Here is a 27,984-nt window from a genome sequence, read left to right as displayed (position 1 = left end):
CCTTCTCCAAATTCTGCAGGGGCACTCAAGAGTCAAGAGCACTTTCCCTATAGCTTCACTTCAATTCTTTAACCTCTGCTTTTACAAACCTTGAGAAACGGACAAAATGCTGGTTCCAAGAAGAACCCCCAGGACCATGAGACATTGTCTCTGTCTGTTGTTTATGGCCACCCTGCCAGCATTACTTGCAAACAAAGGTATGTTGCTGGGACTGGGGGTGGTGGCAGCAGCATTTCTCTTCATTTCTCTTCTCCAAGATTTATTGTCCCAAATCAATAAATAAAAAGTTAGATTTTTTTTCAGAGTTCTGCAGTTTTAATTTACTGAATTTTAGATCTATTGTGTATGTTTAGTAATGCCATGTATCTTATGCTACTGTGTATCTTATTACAGTTTTATTTGCTGCCTCTAAATTTTTTTTTTATTGATTGTTTGATTCTTATTGCATTTTGATGTTTATTGCATTTTGATGTTTTATTGTTATAATTCAACCCAGCGAACACATTATTTGGGTGGCATACAAATAATGTGAATAAAATTAAACAAATGAACAAAAATAAGCCCTGATTAAATTCCATTGAAATTAATAGGAAAAGTTCATAGAATCATAGAATAGTAGAGTTGGAAGGGGCCTATAAGGCCATCAAGTCCAACCCCCTTCTCAATGCAGGAATCCACCTTAAAGTTAATTAATTCCTAATTTCAATAGGACTTTTGTGTGAGTAACCTTTCTTTTGATTTGGGTCATTGGTAAAGTTACAAAATATTCCTGTTGTTAAAGGACCTTTAGTAGGGATGTACATCTAATTTTAAAAAAAAGAAAGAAAAGAAAAAAAAAGTGGAAAAAGGACTTTCTACCAAACTGGCAATGGAGAGGCACTAAAGTAAGGAAGAATTTGATAGTGATGAATTCAAAATAGAACTTTTTCAAGCATTTCATCAATGTTATCTTACATCATATAAGATCAAGAGGATATATTATTTGAATCATAGTAAATACTGGTGTTGGGGAACACGGTGTGGATTACATGTATACTTATTGGTGTTACGGAAAAACTGGAGCCCACACGGAGAAACTGGAGTCCACACCAAAGTTCTTGTCCAAACAGATAGCTTTATTCGCTAGCGAAACAGCAGCACGGGATGAGTCCACGGGCGGCTGCCCTGGGGACTGGGAGGAGGGGCTTTTTATACACGCCCCTCATGCAAAGGCAACGCACACTCTTTTACACAAAGGAATTGCGTGCGCATCTTGGCAGCATAGCACAACCTGTTCAAACCTGTTCGGTAGGAATGTCTGCCTCGGACTTCAGGCATGCGCAAAGAGCACGGCCTTCATTAAGGTCATAACCGGAAATGACAGCCAGTTCCCTCACATTGGCATTATGATAAAACGAAATCTTATTGGACATTGATTCTGCATCATATTGAGCTTATAGTATTTATAACAATTGATTTATTAAAAGTGCTTCTGAGTTACCTAAAAAAGGATTTTTGATATCTTTGATGTAAAGGTGGTTATTCATTTGTTGGCAACAGCTAAAATTTCTATTATTTCACATTGGGGGGAAAAATATTCCTCTTCCATAGTCCAATTGCTTTTTTTTTTTTTAGGATGTGGGATGTTGCTATTATAATGAAAAAGGCTTTCCATATAAAAGCAAGAAAGACTCTAACATTTGAGAATATCGTTATTGAGAAATGGAGCATGTGTTTTATATTTTGGAATGAGAAATCCCAGGATGGTATTTGGCCCTACTCCTTATTTTCTTTGGTTTGTTTGTTTGTATGTTAGTACAATTGTTTTAATAATTTAAAACTATTCATTTTGGTGGCTCATCAGGCTAACAATAACTTTCCATTAATGGGCAAACTGTTCAATATCCATTGCTTCCGTCCTTCTGTCCTCTACCCCTGGCTCTTCTATATATGGGTTACATTTTTAGCAAGTTGATCATGTCAGCCCCATTGAAAGAAGAAAGTTCCACTGGGTACAATAGGACTTTCTCCCAGGTAAGTTAGTATAGGATAGCAACCTTAGTCTATCCAACTTCCAGGATCAGAGATGGCATACTTAATGGCACTCACATTAACTTCAAGATGAATATGACATTTATGCCATCATTACACTATTGTTTCAATTTTATATTGGTAGCTTGCCTACTGGTGAGTGTAAATATTTCCTGTGTCTGGTGTGGAGAAGGCCTAGATTCCCATTGCTATATTCATGGAGCCTCAGAGTCCCCTATCTTTCATTATGTTCCAGGGCAGCACAGTCCTGGTCCACGTGGAAGGCAGTGGGAAATATTTGTGAAAGCTATTGCTTGAATTGGGACACTTGTCTAAAACAGGCTATTGAGCATCTCTTAACGGGAAAGCATGTCACTCACCCAGGGCTTTGTGCTTCCTGCTTGTTTTGTGTGATTGTTATGAGTTGCATTACATGGGCAGAGAGGGGTGACTACATGGTTTGAATTGACTACTTCCTCTTTAAGTGTTTTCTGTTCAGTTCCATTGAGACAGCACCATCCAGTGGCAGAAGATCTTGCTTTTCCCCAGATATCACCACATTAAAAGTGGTTCTTTTAATAGTGAGATTTCCCAGGGATAGTGTGGGAGACATCCTGGTTCTTGATGATGTCGTGTAATGGACTTGCAAACTTCTGTGAGTGGCCAATCATGAGTGTTCAATAAACCACTCTAAGGAGCTCTGTCTCATTTATTCTTTTGTTATCAAACAGGGGATTCTGGAACTTCTTCTTCTTCTTCTTCTTCTTCTTCTTCTTCTTCTTCTTCTTCTTCTTCTTCTTCTTCTTCTCCTTCTCCTTTCCAGGCAAACTATTTTTCAGTGAGTTGACTTTAGTTGTAATATATGTACTTCTTGCAGATCGTTGTTTATTGGCAAACATGCATTTCTGAAAGATGATCCTGTTTATAGAATAAACTTCCTCTGTGTAATAAAAACCAGTGCAGGCCATCCATATAGTTGTTATAAGAGCAGTGCGCTATACATTATTAACAATTAATTCCACAATATTTAGGAATTCACATTCTGAGTTTTTCCTTATTGTGCTGTGAATAGGTTTTGCTGTTCAGCAGTTTATGCAAAGCTGTAAAAAAGGAGAAACATTTTCTCTTTCTTTCTTTCTTTCTTTCTAGTCCCCAATGTGGCCCTTTCAGGAGAGGCTTTCCAATCCAGCACTTACAATATCCTGGGAGTCGCTAGGAATGCGATTGATGGGTCTACATCGGGTGAATTTGGAGATGGGTCGTGCTCCCATACAGACAGTGAAAATAATCCATGGTTGATAGTGGACTTAAAGGCAGAGTATCGAATATTCCATGTAAGCATCACCAATCGGAAAGATTGTTGTGAATATCGGCTAAATGGGGCTGAAATTCGGATTGGAAACTCCACAGAGGCAGGGGGAACCACCAATCCCAGGTAATGGACATAGATTAGATGTTGTCTGGGGCCCTACAGGATTACTTTAAATGATCCAGCCATATCCATAGCAGTTCAAGTTCTGAAAAGAGAACAAATAGTTGTTCTATTTTCAAAACTTCTCATGTGGCTTTACTTGCTATAGATAAGGGAGGACGATTGCTCCTCTGAACGAAGCCAGTGGGCCAGATGATATCAGGGGGCAGGGTCATCTCCAAAGCCCTGCCCTTTCCATGACATCATCTGCCCCACCCACTTTTTTAAAAATCCTCCATGCAGAGAAAGGCATGCAAGGTCATGCCTCTCTCTGCACAGACAAAAGGACTCACTCGCCCAATCTGGATGTGAACAGTGCCGGAGGAGACTTGCACGGGGCTTGCAGGAGTCGGTTTTGCCAGCATTGCTGCATCACGCCCAGACTGGACCTCCAGAAGTCTGATAAATGGTGCAGGCAAATCCCCAGATTATCTCCAATCTCTGTGATTGGAGATGACGAAGTGATCTTTGTTTGCGGTACTCCGTGTGAGAGGAGGTTGTGGAGGGCGGCTTGGGGGAGTCAAGGGAGGGCCAACAGAGGATGCTCACCCCTCCATGAACCAGATTGGAGCCCAGCGTAGGCTGGTTTAGGCCAACGGGCTGGAGGTTGCCCTCCTCTTTTTAAAGATGAAGTTCTTAAATTGCTACTTACTTAATACTAAATTTTAAAAAAATGAAATTGGTTTATTTTCAAGATGTGCTACAATTACCTCCTTGGGCCCTGGGGAAACACACAGTTTTTATTGTGAAGGTTCACAAGGACAGTTTGTGACCATTAACCAACCAAGAGGAGGATACCTCACACTGTGTGAAGTCGAAGTGTTTGGTCTGAAGACAGATTCAACCAGTAAGTTTGGAAAAATGCCTTCTATTTTAGTGCACACTGAGAGATTACAATGCAGGAGAGAGAGAGTGCATATCTATAATTCAGATTTAGGATGCAATTCTATACCCACTTACATGAGAGTAAGCCCCATTGAAGACAATGTGACCTACTCCTCAGTCGACAAGTATAGAACAGCACTGTTAAGTTTCTGTAACAGTTGTGCAGGATGTTGTAGCCATTAGGGTTGTGCATGGACCCTGCAATCTGCTCTGGGTCCACTCTGCTTTGGGACAATCCACCTCCGTTCCACTCTGCTCCGCTGCGGATCCGGAGCTCCGCTTTCCCCCCCATTGTCCGGGAAAGCTGCCAGTAGACCAGCTAATTAGATGGAGATACAGATGTGGGCAGCGTGCCCAGACAAACCCCAAGAATTCGGCCACAAACTCAGCAAACAAACAGTGGAGTTTGTCTTTATCTGTGCTATGAAATAACACAGTTAACTCTTTAATGTCAGAGTACAAGACGTTAAACATAAGGCAGAGTCCAGTTCCGTTCCAAAAGTCAAGGGCTTACGAGAGGTAGAGAGAGTCCAAGAAACAGTCCAGAAGTCCAGGAATAGGAGCAGGTCACGAATTCCAAGCCAGTCCAAAGTTCAACCAGGATACAAGGTCACCACGATCCGAAGCAGGAATCAAGAGCTTTCGCCAGGATGCTCAGTTAATCTCTGGCAAAGTTCCTGTTGCTTCCCAGCTCTCTAAATACCCCTCCCTGGCAGCTACAGGTGTTCCCTATTGAGTTGGGGTCTAGTATAAATACGCAGAGACCTGCGCCGGGCTTCCTTTTCCGCCCTATGCTGTCTAAACAACTGTGCAGGTAAGTTTGTTGCTTCTCCCTCTGTGTCTTCTGAATTGGCCAAGCTCCCTGCTGGTTTAATCACCGGCACGCTGGTACTTGGCTCTGCTTCCACTTCATTCTCTGAGTTGGCCCCACTCCCAGCTGGCACCAGTTCAGCAGCCGTGACACTAGCCTCTGCCTGTAAAGGTTCTGCTTCCTCCTCCTCTGAGTCCATCCCCAACAACTCTTCAGAGGGCCTAACACCCATAAACTTGCATTGAAAATGTAAAATGCCTATAACTTTTTTAGTTTTCAAATTTGAAACATCAAAATGGGCACCATGATAGCTTCTAAATAGATCCTTATTCTTGCCTATTTTGAAGGAAATCCAATCATGCTCTGATTTTGGGGGAATATTTAAAAGATTCCCCCATTTACAGAAATGCAGTTATCTCCATCATTTTTCCAGATACACACATGCAACTGGGCACCATGAGAGCTTCCACATAGATCCTTATTCATGCCTGTTTTGAAGGAAATTGGATCATGCCCTGATTTTTAGCAAATTTTTAACGTTTTAACCCTCAACCATAACCCCAATTAACAAAACTGCATACATCTCTGTCACTTCTCAAGTTAGAAACATCAAAATGGGCACCATGATAGCTTCTAAATAGATCCTTATTCATGCCCATTTTGAAGGAAATCCAATCATGCCATGATTTTTTGGGAATATTTAAAAGATTCCCCCATTTACAGAAATGCAGTTATCTCCATCATTTTTCCAGATACACACATGCAACTGGGCACCATGAGAGCTTCCACATAGATCCTTATTTATCCCCATTTTAAAAGGAAATCAGATCATGCCCTGATTTTGGGGGAATATTTAAAGATAAACCTAAGAATCTTCCTCTCAGGTTAAACACTTCAAAAATGAACACAGAGAGAAAAGTGTCTCTATATGCCTCTGGCTTAGTCCCCCATTTCCAACATTGGGATTGGAGGATGCTTCACATGGGCTGATCACTTATCACGATTGGGAGATGAACCTGTCTATCAATGCTGGGGAAAAAGGTTCATCCCTCCCGCTTTTAACCATTCAATAAAGATTAATTGCAATCAAACTGCATGACAAAAAATTCTGAAAATCTACACAAATGACCCCCAATGATCAATCTCTAAGCACAGTAAGTTTCAGGGATCTAGCTTTAAAAACAAAGAAGTTACAGGCATTTATTTTTGCCCAATGGAATCCTATGGAAAAAGACACCCAAAAGATGCAGAGTGCTCCACAAATGAGAGAACTGCTCCATGTCGCTCCACTGCCCTCCCGACCTGATCCATATCCACCGTTGGCAGAGGTGAAGCAGGTCACTCCACTCCCACTTCTACGACCCAAAACAGAGCGGAGCACAGTCCTAGTAGACATGTAGTTCCTGCATTGGCTGAGGATTGGGCTAGATAACCTTTGAGGGCCCTTCTACCCTGACAATACTGTGATTGCAACCCTAGAGAACCCTGGGAGCTGTAGTGCTATGGGGAGGGGGATAGTTATTTCTCACCAAATCGAACTTCCCAAGATTCTTTGGAGGAAGCCATGACACTTACATTGTTATAAACCCAATGTTTCTAGTGAAGCTAAATGGGGCCTCATGAGTGAAATATATGTGCTTTGATGTGTCTGGAAGGAGAACTACTCAGTGGTTGGCTACACTGAAAGATCGTATAGTAGTAGTATACTTATTTGAAGAAAGGAGAATGAGAGTATCCATCTCATTACGGTAATTAAATTCTTCTATGGACTATTGTGTGAGCTATGTAAGACCACGAGCCTGATGAGGTAGCAGTGCTCATAGAGAGTGAATTGGGAATGTTTGGGGTGTGTGTGTGAGGAAAGTGGGAGATTTGTGTGTGAATCTTCTGGGAAGAAGAGAACTGTACATATTTAAAAATGCATTAGAGACTGTGGTGTGCTTTGAAGCTGTATAACAATGAAGTCTTAAGCTGTGCAACAATGAAGTCTTAAACCCTTTAGTTAAACTTTTGATGAATGATAGATACAGAAGTCTAACAAATGATAGATAGACTTCTGTATCTATCATTGTCAAACGTTTAACTGAAGGACTTGCTCCTACTCTGAGAACCTGCCTGGATGCCTTGTTCGTCATCTGGGGCTCTTTTTCCAGATCAAGCACCCACCCACCCACCCACCCAGGCCAGCCGAAGACAGTTTGCTGCCTGAGGCAGAACAGCAAATGGTGCCCCAGGTCAAGGTGCATAGAACCAAATCTGGGCAAATTACTTTGGCAGGTGAGGCAGGAAAACCTGCAAGTGCTTCCCCCTGGGGAAAAATGCAATAATAATAAATACAGTGATGGGCAGAACAATCCTAACCCTTGGATAGCCAGCCAACGGGGCTTAGGATGTGGTCTCAGCCGGTAGAGAGAAGCTCTGCCAGTGGTGGCTGTGGAGACCCAACCATGTCCCAACCATGCCGAAAACCCCACTTTTGCCTCTGGAAAACTCACCAGGCATAATTGTACTGGGGGCGATGTTCCCACTGCTGGAAGGACCCAGAACAGCTGGCATGGTTGGGACAGCTTTTGAAGTAGTTGCTTATCCACCATTTCATCTCTCCAGCCCAAAACAGCTCCAGTTAGGGTTACACTCAACAAGTTGCTTCCCTTCCCGGATACCCGAAATTGGCTATTTGGGGTGGCCATCTCACTTTGCCTTCTGGTAGTGTTAGCCCTGCGCTGATCATCTGACATTAGATGGCTGGTGACTGGAGGAAGTGTTTATAGTTGTGGCATCCTTTTTGTTGAATGGCCTCCCCAGGAGAACTTCCTTAGCGCCAGCAGCAACATTATTTTTACTTGCCCAGGCATTCTAGCAGGTAACATGAACTGATTTCAATGATGGCTTTATCCACTCAGCTGAATTGATATTGCAGTGGATTTGTTGAGCATTTTGTTTTCATTTTGATTGATGCTTCAGTATCTTTGTCTGTGTGCTCCACTGATAGTTTTATTGAAGGGTAGCCTAAACATCTTTTAAATAAAGGAACAGAATAAATTATCCAGACCACGCAAAATGATCTATGTCACTTACTGATGGAGCTTTAGCTAAAACTTTTGTCTCTTTTTATAATAATTTCCTTGTCAGTTGAACGCAGCCCCGAGCAGAGCAAGCTATCCAAACCGCAACAAGAACTGGAACGTGGAGAACAAGTCCAGATGTCTGGTAACTAAACCATAAGCAAAAGCAAGAAGTTGGGGTGTGTGTGTGCTCAGGGAAGAGCACAAAGCAGATCAGAGGACCCTCAATATAACAAGGAAACTCAAGCTAAGAATATATATATATATATATAGAGAGAGAGAGAGAGAGAGAGAGAGAGAGAAGGTATGTGCACGCCAAACTCGATTAGCTGCAACAAGTAGTAGTAGTTGCTTTTTATTCGTTCAGTCGCTTCCGACTCTTCGTGACTTCATGGACCAGCCCACGCCAGAGCTTTCTGTTGGCTGTTGCCACCCCTAACTCCCCCAAGGTCAAGTCTGTCACCTCCAGAATATCATCCATCCATCTTGCCCTTGGTCGGCCCCTCTTCCTTTTGCCTTCCACTTTCCCTAGCATCAGCCTCTTCTCCAGGGTATCCTGTCTTCTCATTATGTGGCCAAAGTACTTCAGTTTTGCCTTTAATACCATTCCCTCAAGTGAGCAGTCCGGCTTTATTTCCTGGAGTATGGACTGGTTTGATCTTCTTGCAGTCCAAGGCACTCTCAGAATTTTCCTCCAACACCACAGTTCAAAAGCATCTATCTTCGTACAAGTAGTTGTACGAAGTCCCAAATAGACAATGGATTAATGTATCTGAAAAACATAGCTAGGTGTGTTAACAATAATTGCAAAAAAACTCTGTGTAGCAACAATGTAGATATGGCAATACTGCAAGCATTGATCTACTTGGAAACTAGGCCATTACATACTACTGGTTCTGAGGGAATGTTGCTGCTGCTGTCATCTTGTCGTAGTAGTGGCATCTGGCCCAATCCAGCCAAAGTTCAGCAATTTTGATTCTCATTGGTTTCACAGGAAGAAATATAGATATTTTCTACACTCTTTTGCTGAAAACATCTGGGGCTTAAATGCACTGAACTTTGAATGGACTGTATATCTTTCTACTCACACACTATGAAGCGTATGATATTCCTTTATTCTGCATTAGGCCATTCATCCATCTAATCTAGTGTTGTCTACACCAGCCTCCCTAACCTGATGCCCTCCATATATGTGTCGGACTACAATTCCCATCACCCCTCAACCAGTTAGTCTACTTTGATTGGCAGCAGCTCCCAAACAACCAAGCCAAGAACTTTCTCAGCCCTACTAGCTGATATTCTTTTACTTGTGTGGCTAGTGCAAGGCATGGGCCAATGGTGTAGAGATCTGGGGTGAGAGTTTGAAACCCAAAGGAACCATTAAGATTAAAGCAACTTGATAAAGATAAATAACTCTATCACAAGACCTTGGCTGGGAACTGTAGGACCTTTCCTCTTTCTAAATATGCATAGGATTGAACCCTTAGATGTCTGATCTCTTCCTCCTGAGAAAACACCTAGAGAGTCAAAGGATACTGCCACCTCCATGTAAACTAGCTAAGGGCAGGTAGTGGCAAGAAACAGAATGCGTGGCAGCATAACTCAGCGACCTACCTTGCAGGGCTGGCATTGGTCATGGCTAGCATGCAGTCCTGACAAACCTCTCTTCAACACAACTTCTCTATGTTTATGTTGGCTCAGTGCACAATGTTGAGATGCTCCCCCAACGAGGCTCTGCTTGGCAGGTTGCCACCACTTCCCCTGCTGCTCACAACCCTCCTGCTCACAACTCAGGCTATGCACTGCTCAGCCTCTGGACCAAACTCTGCTGGGCTCCTCAGCCCAGCTCCCCTTCCCCCTTCTCTTCGCATGTCTGTCCTTCAAAACAGTTGAGCTGCCCCTCCCTTCTTCACATTTAACTGTCACTCTCCTGCCCCCCCCCCCCATTCCAGTCTCTCTGGCAAAGGTTGCCATGCGCTACGCACACTCTCCTCACCCCATTTTGTGCCGCTGTTTATCCAAATGAACTTTTCTGCACCCACGAAAGGTCTGTGAGGCCTCACATTTGGTGTGTGTGGCAGAGGTGGTGGTGGTTGAATGGTCTAGAAATGCATATTTTGACCAGAAAGTCACCTCCCAAAAGAAGCAATTTCACTATGGAAAGAGCAACATCATCAACATCATTGTGATGACCCCCAACTATAAAATTATTTTCGTTGCTACTTCATAACTATTAGATTGTAAGCCTATGCGGCAGGGTCTTGCTATTTACTGTTTTACTCTGTACAGCACCATGTACATTGATGGTGCTATATAAATAAATAATAATAATAATAATAATAATAATAATAATAATAATATCACTCATTGACTCTCCCATTGTGAGGAATGGCTCTTTTGCTTTCACATCACCACCTAACAACCTTTGGCTACTATGATGGCAGAACCAGGACTTTGGGTCAATATTTACACAATGTGTTTAGTGGCCAGGTGTCTCTGGTGACTCCTGTGCACCAGGAGCAGTGAGAAGCTGTGCTGTTTCTCTCTCCAAGAGGGTTCTTAGCATTGGACCCGGGAACAGTCCACTATATTATACACACCCCTTTCAAGTGTTATTCACTCAAAGAGGCAACGTTCTTCTCACTCCTCTTTTCTCTCGCCTCTTCACTTCTCTCCTTCAGCACAATAGAGCTGCCCCTCTCTTCTCCACATTTAACTAACACTCTCCTGTCCCACCACATTCCAGTCTCCCTGGCAACAGTTGCCTGGTGCTCTGCACGTGAACCCCTCTTTTCCCTCAATTCATCTCGATGCACCTTTCTGTGAGCGTCATCACATGGGGAAAATCATGTTTGCTTACTATCGGTTCTCCGCCCGTGTGTTTGTCCCTCATCACTTCCTCTTTTGAAAGAGGAAGTAAACAACATGGACGTGGCCCATTCAGTGGGCCGTTTTGATGGTGTTGCTTCTCCTGCACATAGCAGGAGATAGCGGCAACATCTGTCTTTAAAAATAAGTCAGACTTACTGGTGTGTTGTTGTTGTTTTTTTGTGGTGTGAAGAAGGCTAGAAGGGGTGGGAGGTGTGCGGGAGGCACACAGCATCGTGAGAGGAAGCCGCAAAAATCCGTGAGTGTCCCGTAACGAGTGAGCAATAAAACACTTGTCTGATGGAACTGTATATCTGCAACATTGGAGATGCTCAGGGGTGAACTCGGGACACCAGCATTCAAAATTTATCCTCCACTACTGAATTATAGCCACTCTCCATTTATAAAATCAGAGTGTACTGGCAGTTCATCTGCACGTGTGTATTGCTAATAATTCATTGAAATAATTATTGCAACTATACATCATAGGCTCTCTTTACTATATGTACTAGTTTTGTTGTTCAATTATTTAACCACCTGAGGGGGGGGATCTTTTCTGTTCTTTCTTATAGTCCCCAATGTGGCTCATGAAGGGAGAGCATCTCAGTCCAGCACTTTCAATGAACTTGGAAATCCTGAGAATGCCATTGATGGGTTGCCATCGGATGACTATTTGCGTGGGCACTGCACCCACACAAAACTGGAACTTAATCCATGGTGGAGATTGGACTTGACATCAGAGTTTCGAGTGTCCAGCGTTAGCATCACCAATCGAGGAGACTGCTGTGAAGAACGAATAAACGGGGCTGAAATTCGAATTGGGAACTCTCCAGAAAAAGGCGGAATCACAAATCCAATGTATGGTAACAGTGTGAGGTTCAAAATATTTTTTTCTTCCTTGGATATAGTTTCCCATGGATACTAAGAAATATGAATCCATTTCCATTCAAGGTGTGGGAAGATCAGCTCGCTGGGGCCAGGGAAAACAGCCATTTTTGAGTGCAGAAAAATGGAAGGACAGTACATAACTATTACCATCCCAGGCATACGGATCCTCTCATTGTGTGAAGTTCAAGTGTTTGGTGGTGTAAAAATGGAATCTTCTTGTAAGTAAAGCAGTTTCCCAGTCATCTTGTGGTTTGATCAGTAACTGACTGATGATGAATATGAAAAGAATGTAGATGGCTGTGTGATGGAACAGGGGACACAGGAGACAGGAGCCTGGTGACTGAGAATGCAAGCAGGTATAGCTGACAGACGTTCTAAACCAGGAAGCCCACTTTCATTGCAGTGCTCAGTTATGAAAATCTCATTTGTAGAGATTGAATTGGTTTCATTACTCAAATTCATGTTCCTTTTATTTATTTTAGATGTTTTTAAACTGCGTATGTGGCAGTGTCATAGCAGTGATTACACCCCTCATTTCCCTAAGGCATCATCATCATTTATTTAGGGTGACCATATGAAAAGGAGGACAGGGCTCCTGTATCTTTAACAGTTGTATTGAAAAGGAAATTTCAGCAGGTGTCATTTGTATATATGGAGAACCTGGTGAAATTCCCTCTTCATCACAACAGTTAAAGAGGGCAGGTGCCCCGTCCTCTTTTAAATCTGATCGCTCTAATATAGCTCCTGCACCTTTAACTGTTGTGATGAAGAAAGAATTTCACCAGGTACTCCATATAGACAAATGACAGCTACTGAAATTCCCTTTTCTAGGCATCTGTTAAAGATACAGCAGCGCTGTCCTCCTTTTCATATGGTCACCCTACATTTATTATACAGTCATAGGCCCAATGAGAGACAGTGGCAGACATCATTAAGACAGTAAAAACACTATAATTAAATCATTATGCTGAAGGCAGAGAAATTATTAAAACATAGGCACGTTTAAAATATCTTAACATAGTTAAAACACCTGAGACAAAGAGGAAAAAAATGAAAACAACTTGAAATAGAAGTTGCAATTACTTTGGGGAAATTGTCCTACGAGTCCTTTGTACATAGAAAAGGAACCTAGCCACTGCCTCGGTTGTTGGTTCGTTCATCCCTGCCAGGAAGTATTCCAGATACTGCTCAGATGACCTTCCAGGGCATTTCCTCATGATAAGGCCAGGAAGTCTTTTTCGTTCCTCCCTGGGGAGGCTGCATTGAAAAATGAAATAAAATGCCCTAACAATTCAACTGCTTCATCACCACAGCCACACAAACGATCCTCATATAGTGTGCCCTCAAAGCACCCTACTAATATTGCAGAAAGGGAGGCAGTTAAATCTTGCCCCTGAAAAAAAAATGGCAGTACTTGGGGATGGTCAAATTGTCCAAATATCTGGCATATCTAGGAAATTCAAAATGTCCTAGATACACCCCTCATTTCCCTCAGTCCATTCTGATGGTCCTGTCTATATCTGCCACACCGGAGATGCTCAGGAGTGAACTCGGGACTCCAGCAGTCAACGCTTATGCTCCACCACTGAATTACAGTCCTGCCCTTTTGATAAAATCAGAGTGTACTGGCCATTCGCTTGCAGACGTGCACTTTGTGTTGCTAATAATTCATTGAAATAATTGTTGCAAGTCTACTTCATATGCTCTCCTTACCATATGTACAGGTGTTGTAGTTCAGTTATTTAAACACTGTGGGTGGGTGGGTCTTTTCTGTTCTTTCTTTAGTCTCCAATGTGGCTCCTGAAGGGAGAGCATCTCAGTCCAGCACTTACAATGAACTTGGAAATCCTGAGAATGCCATTGACGGGTCTCCGTCTGACAACTATTTGCTTGGGCACTGCACCCACACACAGCAGGAACTTAATCCATGGTGGAGATTGGACTTGACATCAGAGTTTCGAGTGTCCAGCGTTAGCATCACCAATCGAGGAGACTGCTGCGAAGAACAAATAAACGGGGCTGAAATTCGAATTGGGAACTCTCCAGAAAAAGGCGGAATCACAAATCCAATGTATGGTAACAGTGTGATGTTAAAAATGATTTTCTGCCTTCCTTGGATATAGTTTCCCTTGAATACTAAGAAATATGAATCCGCTTCCATTCAAGGTGTGGGAATATCAACTCGCTGGGGCCAGGGAAAACAGCCACTTTTGATTGCGGAGAAATGCAAGGACAGTACGTAACTGTTACCATCCCAGGCATGCGGTTCCTCTCGTTATGTGAAGTTCAAGTGTTTGGTGTAAAAGTGGTTTCTTCTTGTAAGTAAAATGGTTTCCCAGTCATCTTGTGGTTTGGTCAGTAACTGAGTAATGATGAATTTGAAAAGAATGTGGATGGCTGTGTGGTGGAACAGGGGACCCAGGAGACAGGAGCCTGGTGACTGAGAATGCAAGCAGGTATAGGTGACAGATGTTCTAAACTAGGAAGCCCACTTTCACTGCGGTGCTCAGTTATGAACATCTGATTTGTAGAGATTGAATTGGTTTCATTACTCACATTTGTGTTCATTTATTTCATTTATTTTAGATATTTTTAATCTGGGTATGTGGCATTGTCAAAGCAGTGATTACACCCCTCATTTCCCTCAGTCCATTCTGATGGTCCTGTTTATATCTGCCACACCAGAGATGCTCCGGAGTGAACTCGGGACTCCAGCAGTCAACGCTTATGCTCCACCACTGAATTACAGTCCTGCTCTTTTGATAAAATCAGAGTGTACTGGTCGTTCGGCTGCAGACGTGCACTTTGTGTTGCTAATAATTCATTGAAATAATTGCTGCAAGTCTACCTCAAATGCTCTCCTTACCATATGTACAGGTGTTGTAGTTCAGTTATTTAAACACTGTGGGTGGGTGGGTCTTTTCTGTTCTTTCTTTAGTCTCCAATGTGGCTCCTGAAGGGAGAGCATCTCAGTCCAGCACTTACAATGAACTTGGAAATCCTGAGAATGCCATTGACGGGTCTCCGTCTGACAACTATTTGCTTGGGCACTGCACCCACACACAGCAGGAACTTAATCCATGGTGGAGATTGGACTTGACATCAGAGTTTCGAGTGTCCAGCGTTAGCATCACCAATCGAGGAGACTGCTGCGAAGAACGAATAAATGGGGCTGAAATTCGAATTGGGAACTCTCCAGAAAAAGACGGAATCACAAATCCAATGTATGTGTAATGTTAAAAATGATTTTCTGCCTTCCTTGGATATAGTTTCCCTTGAATACTAAGAAATATGAATCCGCTTCCATTCAAGGTGTGGGAAGATCAGCTCGCTGGGGCCAGGGAAAACAGCCACTTTTGTTTGCGGAGAAATGCAAGGACAGTACGTAACTGTTACCATCCCAGGCATGCGGATCCTCTCGTTATGTGAAGTTCAAGTGTTTGGTGTAAAAGTGGTTTCTTCTCGTAAGTAAAGTGGTTTCCCAGTCATCTTGTGATTTGGTCAGTAACTGACTGATGATGAATTTGAAGAGAATGTGGATGGCTGTGTGGTGGAACAGGGGACCCAGGAGACAGGAGCCTGGTGACTGAGAATGCAAGCAGGTATAGCTGACAGACGTTCTAAACTAGGAAGCCCACTTTCACTGCAGTGCTCAGTTATAAAAATCTCATTTGTAGAGATTGAATTGGTTTCATTATTCACATTTGTGTTTGTTTATTTTATTAATTTAGGTATTTTTAAACTGCGTGTGTGGGATTGTGATGACAATGATTACAACCAAGTATACTTTGTATTATATCTGGCAAGGCTCAGATACTTTTCATTGCAGAGAAGTCTCACTATGACATTTAATATATATCTTTTCTAGAAGATTTGAATCTGCAAGTTTGCATAAAATGTTGGCTCACAGATAAGCAAGAAACCATGACTTTGCCCAACTTAGCATGTGCCGAGTTAGGCAAACTTGGGGGTCTGCATGTGTCATGATTTCAAGACCTCCTCCTGTGATGCGAGACAAGAAAGAGGTCTGTCAAGTAATCCATGAAACTTTATTCAGCAGATAAAGATCTCTTCGCACCTGAAGGGAGTGTAAACACTGGGAGCTTTCCTTTAAGCCAAAACCTGGCTGACAAAACTAGGCAGACCTCTCTATGGTCTCGTCTCGCAGCAGCAGGGCATGGAATCATGATAGCTTTCCTTTCAACAAAAGGGAAAGTTTTCCCTGAGCCACTTTTGCTTCACATAGGATTCTTCTGACGGAGTCTTTGGTGAGAAGCTAGCTGATCTCTTCAGAATCTGATTCTGGTTGATAGGCTGAAACCCCCTTCCCACAATGCTAGGAAGAACAGGCTTGTTCCCGACAGTGAGCTGCTGTGTGGGGGGACTGTTCTGGGCCCCCATCAGATTCCTCTGACATCCCTAATTTTTGGTGTCCTGCCAGGGTGTGGTCAAAATCTTATTGCAAGGGTGGGAAAACACAGGAGAGTTATGAATGGAACTTGACGACACCTCGAAATGAGGCAGGTTGATGGTGTGTTAAAAACTGGAAGCCCCTATTTTAAGTATGTGTAACAGTATTTGTGCACATGCTTCCTCACCTACCTATCCTTGTCTCTCCTTCTGCCTGTTGTTTTCCACACTGTCTGTTTTAGATTAGAAGTTTTTGGGGAGAGGCACCTGCCTATGTTGTCTGTATAGCTTTGGAAGGCACCATGTAATAGCCACCACAATACTAATTGACCATGGCAAAAAGGTCACCTGTAATCACTCCCCAATTGTAATGGTTATGCCTTCTAATTTCTTTATGTGACAAAGAGCTCCATCACACTGGGGGTTAATACGCTCCCTACCTTCGCTTCTTCGCCCGTGTTTTCGTCCCTCAGTTACTTCCTCTTTTCAAGAGGAAGTGCATGAGGCCCATTGAGTCCACTGCTCTAATGGCACTGCTTCTCCTGCACACAGCAGGAGAGAGCAGTGATTCTGAGTTTTAAAAAACATTGGACTTAATGAGGGGTTGGTGTTTTTTTGGTCACGCAAGGAAGGCCAGAAGGCAGACGATGTCCTGTGAGGGACCTGAGCAAACTATGTGAGCGCCCAGTAACGAGTGTGCAATAAAACGCTCGTCAGATGGAGTTTAAAATGTAATGGTAATATCAATGGTGTATTAGGCCTTAGCTAGACTTAAGGTTTATCCCGGGATTGTCCCGGGGTCGTCCCTGTGCATCTAAATGACACACAGGGGATCCTGGGAGCAGGCAGGGATGACCCCGGGATAAACCTTAGGTCTAGCTAAGGCCTCTGACTGTGAATAATTCATTCAAACAATATTTGAGAATCCACTTTGGGAGTTTTCTTTCCATGTGGACAGTTTAGTAGTTAAACACAGAATGAATAATCTCTCTCTCTCTCTCTCTCAGTCTCCAATGTGGCCCTTAATGGAAAGGCATTCCAGTCCAGCACTTATAACGAATTAGGATCACCTGAAAATGCCATTGATGGTTCTACATCTGCTGACTATTTGCGTGGACAATGCACCCACACACAGCAAGAAACTGATCCGTGGTGGATGGTGAACCTGAGGGCGAGGTTTCAAGGGCTCAGTGTAATTGTCACCAATAGAGGAGACTGTTGTGCAGAACGGATAGAAGGTGCTGAAATCCGGATTGGAGACTCAAAAGATGGTGCAGGTCTTGAAAATCCCAGGTACCAGTTAAAGCCCTGATCCATTTGCAGGACTAGGGCGCAGACTGAGAATGGAATAGAAAAGACTAAAGTAGACTCCTATCAGTTGGTTTTATTAAGGGTTGGCTAGGGAATGCTGGGAGCTGTCTAACCATGCCTAGGATTGCACTCTAAAAGTATTTATTTATTCAAAATATTAATATCCTGCCTTTCTACCTGAGACAGATTTCTTCTAAGGTGAGGGAAGTAGCATGCACCCTTCTTCAGAGCACTGAGACATTTCAGGTGTTCTAACACTCACCCAAGGTTCAGTTTACTTAGAAGGAGGTCACTGGAGACTTATGGCATTTCTGTGATTTAAGGTGTTTACACATATTTTACAGGCTGAATAAAGAGTAAGGGTTCACACTCCAACAGATTCCTGTTCCCCATCAGACTTCTAGGGGAGCTCATAGTGCTGTGGGATTTTCTGCAAGAAGCAAGCTGACCCTCTCATTCCATCTGAGTCTTCCTGCTTCTTCACAAACACAAAGCTGATTATCACATCTCCAGAGGGGGAAGGAATACAGGCACGTCTCCTTCTAGAATGAGCTCCACCCAGGCCATTTCCTTAGCCTTTGCTACAACTAATTTCCTTAACAGGAGGAAATGCATTTTGTTATCATTTTACCTGACAAAGCCAGGCCTGTTCTGCAGGTTTGACCAGTTCTCCAAAATGGAAGGGACCCTGTAGAGCCATTTAGGTCAACCCTCCCAACTTTTAACAGTGGTACATAATTCATGAAACAATTAAAAATAATTATATAAATAAAATAAGAACTAACAGTCAATATACCAAGAGAGCTGAGCAGATTGTCAATCTAATCAAATGCTAATAAATATATGAGAAAACCGAAAGATTTTTAATTGGCACCTAAAACTTGATAATATAGGCACTTCATGGAACTCAACTGCAAGTTCAGCTGAGAGTTGCCATTTTAATTTTCTACAATACCCCAGAGCAATGCTATATTAGGGGCATTGTAGGAAGCGAAAATGATTGTTTGCTGCCTTACAAGGTAAAGTGGATGAGGGCCAATACTGAAACTAAGTGCTGGCAAGATAGAAACCCTGTGGGTGAGTGGTTCCTGAGTCAGGGAGACAGGCTCATTGCCTGTTCTGGATGGGGTTGCACTGCCTCTGAAATATCAGGTTTATAGTTTGGGTGTGTGTTTAGATCCATCTCTGTTGCTGGAGGCCCGAGTGAACCGCCCAGAGAGCTTTGGCTATTGGGTGGTATAAAAATGTAATCAATAAATCAATAAATCAATAAATGGCTACAGTGGCTTGGAGTGCCTTACCAGCTTCGCCTGGTTCTCCAGCTACGGCCTCTCCTGGACAGGGATAGCTTGGCCATGGTGGTACTAGGCCAGGTTTAAGATTCTAGTACTAGTGTACAAAGCCTTAAACAACTGGGGACCAGGATTCCTGAGAGAGCACCTTCTCCCTCACAAACCTGCCTGGCCACTGAGGTCATCTGAAGGCATGTTCCTGCCAGTTCCTCATGGACCTATGGCCCGACTGAAGTTCACTAGGAGAAGAGCCTTCAGTGTGGTACCCCCTTCTTATGGAACTCTTTGCCATTGGAGGTCAGGCAGATGCCAACATTGTATTGTTTTTGGCACCTCCTGAAAACACTAAAGTTCCCAGAAGCTTTCCCGGAATTACTGGCCATGGTTCAATGTGTACCCATTCTTTTAAAAATGTAATTTTTAACGATGTTTTCATTCTTTTATCGCATTTGTTCACTGCTCTGAAATCCTTCGATAGGAAGCAGTATACAAATATTGTAAATAAATAAATAAATAAACTGGGGCCCCAGGCAGGCATTGGCACCATTGGATCTGGCCTGGATTCTGAGGCCCCAAGAGCGGCCTAAGGATGCCGGCTACTGACACTGTGCCTGAGGTTAGACACTGGAGTAGTCAACAGACTAGTCAAATATTTTCAAATAATGGTCAAGGGTTTTGTTTTGTTTTAAAGCATGAAGTTCATTAGAATAAAAAGAAACACTTTAATCATTGAAGGCTGTTATACTGGTGGTAATTCAAAAAACAAGTTAGAGAGCAATCCTAAACCTGTCCCCAAGCATTGATGACTGGAGGGGCTTAGAATGACATGTTGGTACTAGTCTGTTGGCTTCTGCTTGCTCATATGATCACTGCCATTGGGGTGCTCAACACAGTAGAGATCTCCAAGGTTCCTGGGCAGGCAGAAATCTACCGCTGGTGGTTTCCTGCCAGCAGTAGTAGGCAGTAAGCCCTGAAACTGGATCCAAAGCTCCACTGATCCCTCAAGGGACTTGATCTTCAGGCTCCAGTCAGCTATGCAAGTCTAGAGTTGGCAATACTGAAAACAACAACAATACTCAGGTCACCTTCAACCCTGCCCAGCATAAACCAGGAGGATTTGGAATGCAGCACTGGCCCTTTCACTCTGCTTCTTCCCAGCCCCACACTTTGGATTGTTCTGGCTGTTAACTATAATTGCAAAATAATGGTTACAAATTATTATAATTTTTAACAATGTTTTGTAAGGTTCCTGTAAATGTGAATCACTCACCAAACAGTTCTTCAGGGTAATTCTCCAAGCATCATCGACATTATGGTTTGATGGGGGTATTGACAATAATTGACCCTAGTCAAATAACAGTGGTCAGTTGACTAGCTAATTGACAATATTTGAACAGACAATTAATCCTATATGGGAGAAGGTAGCAGAAGGCTTTTAATACGTATTGAATAGCTCTGGGAAGAGCCCTCATACAGTCTCAAGAAAGAACCCATGGACCAAAGTCCTGAGTACTTCTCTTGCTCTAAACTTCAGGTGTTAATAGCCATGATCAATGTGCCTGCTTTTAATAGGCATTGAAGTTGTTGGTGATGACATTCCTTCAATTATTAATTAATATTAACAAATATGATCTGGTTTCCTTTCAAGATGTGTTACAATCCACTCACTTGGTTTGGGGGAAACTCAAAAATTTGACTGTGAAGGAATGCAAGGGCAGTATGTGACTATTGTTGTCCCAGGCAGTGACAAATACCTCTCCTTGTGTGAAGTCCAAGTCTTTGGTACACAGATAATTCCCCTCGGTATGTATAAAGATTTTTCAACTGATTTCTGAGTTGCCACATAAGCTACCCTTTGCTGGAGAAACATGATTGTCTGAGCCACAAATTGTGTATCTTCTGGTGTCTGAAATAAGTATGCAATGAAGTTTGGGTAGGTTCATGTAGGTGAAGGTGAGTCTTTCGATGACAAGATCCCAAACAGTTTAGGACTTTGAAGGTCAAAACCAGTACCTAAAATTGAGCCCAGAAAGAAACTGATAACCAGTTTCAGTGGTGTATGATATGTGTTGTATGACTGAATTGCTGCACTCTTATCAGCATCTTGGCAGCTGCGTTTTGAACCAACTGAAGTTTCTGAACTGCCTTTAAGGGCAGCCCATTGTAGTATTGCAGTAATCTAATCTGATTGTAAACAATGCATGAGTAACTGAAGCCAGGGCTGTCTTCTCCAGATAGGACTGCAGTTGGTCAATGAGCTGAAGCTGATGAAAGGCATCAAGGATACTTGGCTCAGCAATACTACAAATGAGAAGGATCTTGGAATTGTTGCAGATCACAAGCTGAATATGAGCCAACAGTGTGATGTGGCTGCAAAAAAAGCAAAAGCTATTTTGGGCTGTATTAATAGAAGTATACCTTTCAAATCGTGCGAGATACTAGTTCCCCTCTATTTAGCACTGCTTAGGCCTCATCTTGAGTATTGCATCCAGTTCTGGGCACCACACTTCAAGAAGGATGCAGACAAATTGGAGCATGTTCAGAGGAGGGCAACCAGGATGATCAGGGGTCTGGAAAGAAAGCCCTATGAAGAGAGACAGAAACAACTGGGCATGTTAAGCCTGGAGAAGAGAAGATTGAGGGGAGACATGATAGCACTTTTCAAATACTTGAAAGGTTGTCACATAGAGGAGGGCCAGGATCTCTTCTCGATCCTCCCAGAGCACAGGACACAGAATAATGGGCTCAAGTTACAGGAAGCCAGATTCCGGCTGGACATCAGGAAGAAACTTCCTGACTGTTAAAGCAGTATGACAATGGAATCAGTTACCTAGGGAGGTCGTGGGTTCTCCCACACTAGAGGCCTTCAAGAGGCAGCTGGACAACAATCTGTCAGGGATGCTATAAGGTGGATTCCTGCATTGAGCAGGGGGTTGGACTCGATGGCCTTGTAGGCCCCTTCCAACTGTACTATTCTATGATTCTATGAGCCAAGACTCAGGCCTAAGGGACCCAGTCAATTCCAATTTCTACTCAGGTAGAGCTCATTTTACCATGATTGGAGTCCAACGGACTGCACAACTAGTTCTGCACACCCAAGAGGACTTTGTGTTTCTCAAACAGCAATCTCTCATAAGAACATAAGAAGAGCCATGCTGGATCAGTCCAAGGGTCCATCTAGTCCAGCACTTTGTTCACACAGTGGCCAACCAGCTGTCAAGCACGAACCCACAAGCAGGAGACAGGTGCAAGAGTTCCCTCCTGCCCATGTTCCACAGCAACTGGTGCATATAGGCTTGATCCTGGAGGTAGCACATAGCTATCAGGACTAGTAGCCATTGATAGCCTTCTCTTCCAGGAATTTATCCAACACCCTTTTTTAAAGACATCCAAGTTGGTGGCCATCACCACATCTTGTGGCTGTGAATTCCAGAGTTTAACTATGTGCTGTGTAAAGAAGTATTGCATTATAAACCTCTTTTGAAACTGAGAGGACTTTCAAAAGCAATTTGTGATATGACTTACGTCCTCTTCAGATCCTTTTCATATGGAGAGGTGGGAGTGGTTCCTCACCACTGACCCAGCCCACTGACATACATTTGTTTGGCAAAACCTCTGCAAATAGGTAACTACCCTATTTCTTCAATTCTAAGACACACTTTCCCCCCCATATAAACATCTCTAAAAATGGGGTGCGTCTTAGAATCGCAGGTGTGTCTTAGGTTTTTTTTTTCTGTTGGTGGAACTGAAATTAGTGTGCGTCTTACAATCGATGGTGTCTTACAATTGAAGAAATACGGTATGTGTGAACAGCTAGGTGCTCTTTTGCAGATGATGTGATGAATGCATGTGTACTGAGGGGGTGGGGCCAGGGGTGCATGCAATGTCAGGGGCAGGAACTGTAGCCTAGTCGCACTCCCCCATTTTCCACATATTTAGTATATGTATGGAGAGGATCTGAATAGGGAAATGAGAGTAGTGGAGGCTGGTGGCTCCAACGTATTTATTTATTTACAATATTTATATACCACTCCCCATTCAAAATTTCAGAGCAGTGTACAAGATAAAATAAAAACAGAATAAAAACACATTAAAACAGACTTGGTGGGGCTGTGATTTTATTCTGGTTTCAATCAGAACCAGCCAGAACTCTAAAGCAGTTTGGATAGCTCCTTTAGAGCGCTGGCTAGTTCTGACTGAAACCCAGAATGAAATCACAGGTGCACCAAAGTTAGAGCCACCAGCCTCCGTTGAATAGGCATATGCTGTTCAAGGAGAAAAAAGTACCATCATCATCATCATCATCATCACCATCGTCATCATCATTATCATTATCCCAGTGAGTACTCAAGGAGCAACCTGAATCTCCAAAATCTATAACCAATTTCAAACCGATTATCTTTGGTCCGTGCCTAATACATGGAGAAAGGCACTGCAATGTTTGCTATTAAATCACTTTCTGAGTTTTCTGAATAAGAAATTTGTTAGTAGTTTTAAGCACAGCCTTTTCTTTTTTGCAGTCCCCAATGTGGCCCTTAAAGGCACAGCATTCCAGTCCAGCACCTACAACAAACTTGGAGCTGCAGAGAATGCGATTGATGGATCTACTGCAGTTGATTATATGCGTAGGTCATGCACTCACACAGACTTAGAACTGAATCCATGGTGGACCGTAGATTTGAAGGCAGAATTTAATGTGACCAGCGTAAGCATCACCAATCGAGAAGACTGTTGTGAACATCGCCTCAATGGGGCTGAAATCCGGATTGGGAACTCATTGGAGAAAGGAGGCTCCACAAATCCCAGGTAGCTGCTAGTTCAATGTTTTTTTAGGGTAATGAGGCACAAGAAAGAAATTGGGATGGTAAGGATGAGAAAATACCCCACTCCTTGAGAAATAATCAGTGTACTACATTGGCCTTGTACTCTGGATCTATATCTTTTGGTTCTTTCAATATAAGTTGCCATTGATGACGCTCTTAATACCAATAAAAATACCACAAAACTAATCAATCCTAATATATTTCTTTTCTTTTCAAGGTGTGCCACAATCATCTCACTAGATGCTGGAGAATCCCACAATTTTGATTGCAAAGGGATCAAAGGGCAGTATGTAACAGTTACTATCCCGGACACTCAGTTTCTCACACTGTGTGAAGTTCAGGTGTTTGGTGTGAGGGCTGAATCCTCAGGTGAGTAGAAAGGTGTCTCAGGTTGCTCAGTTATCTGATCTGAGGTGCAGGTACCCCTTGCTGGAGAGACTTTGGTTTTATACAGAGGATGATTTCTGTGAAACGACATCCTCATTATTGTGATTACCTTTGGTAGCTTGATAACCAGTTTGCTGCAGAAGAAAAAGCCCATTTGCTCTAATGCTGGAGATGGGGAGTCCATACTGTCCAAAAATAAAATGGACTTATTTGGTAGAAGGGTGGGAACTAATGTAATATTTTTTACTTTACATTTTCACATTTTTCCATGTGGATTTATTTTACTACTTGGTTTAGGTGATGGTGTCCTCAAGACAGCAGTTTGACAAGTTTTGTGCCCCATTAAAGGAGTTGTCACTGTATGACCACCTCCCAGAGGGAGTAGACAAGTCATGTGGAGATTAACTCTCCTTTCTGCTTCTTTCTTTGCTCGCTTACTCTTAAGAGGGCAGGTGAACATGCAGCAACAACAAGGAAGATGAGCTGCAGCACATGGGCCTCCTATTAGGGCATGACCCTCAACAAGTGTCCAGGGATGCAGACACCTGACACGAGGACTGTCTGTCAGCCAGAGGGCTAAGGACTAATGGGTTGCATGTGTATTGGGGGTGGGCAACTTGTGGCCCTCCAGATGAGGCCAAAACATCTGGAGGGCCATAAGTTGCCCAGCCCTGATACACATGCACACATACACCACCCCTGGTGTGTGTGTGTGTGTATGTGTTGTTTTTGTATTTGCAGTATGATCTACTTTGAGGATCTTTATATCTAAAGGCAGGATATACATCTTCAAAATAGAAAAATAAATAAATCATGTAGTAGCAGAGATCCAATATATTTATTTATTGTATATATTTATTGTATATATCACTGGTACTATCTAACAAGCGCTTGATACAACATGTGCCTGCAAAAGCTTGAAGAGCTACAAAATCAAAGACACTAGTGGGATACAACAAATGAATGTCTGCACTGCAGGGAATGATTTCTATTCAGTCTTGCCAGCTAGTCTCTGGAGCCCACCATCCATTCACAATCTAAACTGCATTTCCACCAGCAGTGTCAATAACTGCTTTGGCACTTTGTCATGTAATTGTTCTGAGAGGATGAGATAATAGTACTGGGCAACACATAAGCAGGAACATAACGTTGTGTTCTATATTAATCAGTTATGTTCTTCCCCCATATGCACTCACTAATGCTAAACAGAATCCTTACTACACACACAAATATGCACTAAAAGAGTAGTATTCACTCTTCAAGGATTTCTTTGACATTTCACGCATTACACAGAAGCAAACCTGAGTTTTCCACTGAATGCACAGTGCACACAAAAGTTGGGAGACAATCGGAACTCCCTGAAAAGTGTACCTGTCTGACATATGTCTTTGCAAATATACAATTGTCATATTCACACTTTTCATTTTTAGGTATAGAAACGTTTTAGGAATAACCCTAGAAATATAATATGCATTATGAAGTGGCCCCATGACAAAACAGAAAGCAGTTCTCTTTGGGCATCAGATTCTAGAGAAGATATCATTTTCATGTCTCCATCTCTGTATCATTAAAATGCAAGGTCCAATTCAGTGTGTGTATGTGTGAGAGAGATCTTACTTTTCATGATAGTACAATGGCTCGGTTCAGACATAATGCCAAGCCAAGGTGTAGCGTTACATGAATTGTACCTTGAACCATCTCTCCTCTCCGTCCATCTTCTCCTTGTATGATGTGATACCATCCCACAACTTCCGAGTTCTTCGCAAACCATAGTTTGACATTTTGACTGAACTGGACAAACTATGATTTGTGCAAACATGACAAACAGCACAGATGGTTTTGTTTATTCCTTGTCTGTATTTTAGGTTTTTAATATATTGTACTCAGTCCAGAGAATGTTGGCAATTGGGCAGTTTAAAATATATAAATCAATACATTTTTGTGGTGGTATGAAGGGTGGGAGGATATTGAACGTGTATGGCAAACCAAGTTTTCTCATTAAGATGTTAGTGTATATCTTTGACAAACATAAGTTTTCCCATCCCTGATCAATTTAATTTCTTGCTTAGAAATTTAATTGCTTAGAAAATTATTTTTTCCTTGAAAAAACATGTAGACAAGCATTATACATATAAACATAACTATTCTAGAACAATTATGCTTCTAATCAGGACCTACCCAACTGCAACCCACAAATTCCAAAAAATGTTATCTCAATAGTCAGAAAGCAGTATATGAAGCTGCCCTACAGAGATAGAGTTCTGTACTCTTCCTGTATCTTTGCCCTAATCAGTTGGGGCAGCTCATTGTGTCAAAATTTGTTTTGTACGTTGATACATATAATATGTTCCCCTTCTTGAACTGTCCAGGAGATCCAGACATCTTTGCATAGAAGAAGGAAGCAGAAGTGCAAAGTAGGTGCATTTCTCTTAAAATTGACATGTTTTAAACTTATGCTATCTCATATTTTGTGGAGGTAAAACTAGGACTGCTGTTGAATTCTTCCTTGGATTGATCAGGGTAAAATTTGGGGTTACACTCAGTCAGAAGCATTCTCCCAATTTGGAGCAGGGGCTTGCAGGAATTTGCACTGTTAGTGCAGTCCTCATGCACTAACCTATTTGCAGGATGATGGACTACACAGCCCATGATGAAGCATGACTTCATCTGTATCTGCATCTCCCCCTCCTCTGTGCTGCAGGGCTAATAGCAGCTTCACAAGGTGATTGAGAGTCAACCTTAATTGTCCGAATGGAATTAATAGGCACATTTTGTGTAATGTAAATAGCAGCTGTGGGGAGAGGAGTGGGCATTGGAATTGCAGAAATGGGGAGAGGGAGACGTCAGTGGTCTAGCCAGCAAATCAGATCATTACTAAGTGGCTGGGCTCACCTTCCTAATGGCCCTAACTTACATCTCAAAAGGTTCAGCCAGTTAACCTATTAAAAAAAGAACTTAAGGTTTTGGTTGCATTTTTGAGACTCAAGTGAGGTAAGACGAGATAAGTCAATTTAGGTTGCTTAGAGAGGTGTTAACTTACCAAATGCACTAAGGGGGCACTGTTGAGATATATCCGAAGTAAGGGTTTGTCATAGGGAGTTTAACCCTTTCCTAGTGCTATAGTCCCAAGAAATACCCCCTCCCAAAGCTTCAATTGGAGATGGGAGGAAAAACTCCATTGGCATTAGACAAGTGTATATTTAAGAAGGTAAGACTGTATCAGGTTAAAATAGCAATGTGAAAGAATCAGCCAGAATTTGATGAGATTTGAGCTTCCATTGTGTAATCTCCTCTTTTTGTCTTCTAGATCTCCTTGGCAAAGCTTTCCTTTTCGTGATGAAATAGACCAATGCTATGTTGTCTTGAGTTCCACACAGTTGTACCGTCTTACAGCAGTTATTCTTGGCAATTGTAGAGTGACTGGTTAATTTTCAATCATTTATATTTCCTACAATTAGTTCAATGTCTGGGAAGAGACCAATGGTACCCTCAATTTCGACCTGAGTAGTTCTCCCTGCCTAAATTGAGCACTTTTGTAAATCATATGTGTGTGATCTGGAGATGCCACTTCTTCTGATTTATTTTCATCTTCCCTTTTTATATGTACAAAGAGGCAATAAATACTGAAGCAAAGAAATACGGATACTAATTTTTTGCAATGACAGAGATTAAAGATGGCCATGTCTCAAGCAATTACGAGGAAAATAATGGAGTTAGATTGGCTGGTGTCTCATTAATTTCAATATGAATAGTTCCATTTGTT

The 27,984-nt window shown here is 42.4% G+C and overlaps 1 protein-coding gene across 1 annotated transcript; it reads left to right on the top strand.

Moving 5' to 3' along the window:
- Nucleotides 1-27,858, top strand: LOC134403471 (uncharacterized). The gene is made up of 16 exons (XM_063133670.1): nt 1-197; nt 3,160-3,445; nt 4,177-4,328; nt 8,310-8,387; nt 11,683-11,968; nt 12,062-12,216; nt 13,784-14,069; nt 14,165-14,316; nt 14,937-15,222; nt 15,311-15,462; nt 17,416-17,701; nt 20,660-20,814; nt 23,532-23,817; nt 24,052-24,203; nt 26,591-26,635; nt 27,529-27,858. The coding sequence occupies exons 1-15, from the start codon at nt 107-109 to the stop codon at nt 26,611-26,613; spliced, it is 2,826 nt and encodes a 941-aa protein (XP_062989740.1). The 5' UTR covers nt 1-106; the 3' UTR covers nt 26,614-26,635; nt 27,529-27,858.
- The last annotated feature ends 126 nt before the right edge of the window (nt 27,859-27,984 follow it).

Source organism: Elgaria multicarinata, chromosome 9 (assembly GCF_023053635.1).
Source record: "Elgaria multicarinata webbii isolate HBS135686 ecotype San Diego chromosome 9, rElgMul1.1.pri, whole genome shotgun sequence".
NCBI lineage: Eukaryota > Metazoa > Chordata > Lepidosauria > Squamata > Anguidae > Elgaria > Elgaria multicarinata.
The sequence above is the reverse complement of the archived record's forward strand: the minus strand, read 5'-3'. Positions and strand labels throughout refer to the sequence as shown.

Coding starts and splice junctions, on each gene's coding strand:
- LOC134403471 (XM_063133670.1), top strand. CDS start 107: ATGCTGGTTCCAAGAAGAACCCCCAGGACCATGAGACATTGTCTCTGT. Junction 14,070..14,164: donor GGCGGAATCACAAATCCAAT/GTATGGTAACAG, acceptor CTTCCATTCAAG/GTGTGGGAATATCAACTCGC. Junction 14,317..14,936: donor TGTAAAAGTGGTTTCTTCTT/GTAAGTAAAATG, acceptor TTCTTTCTTTAG/TCTCCAATGTGGCTCCTGAA.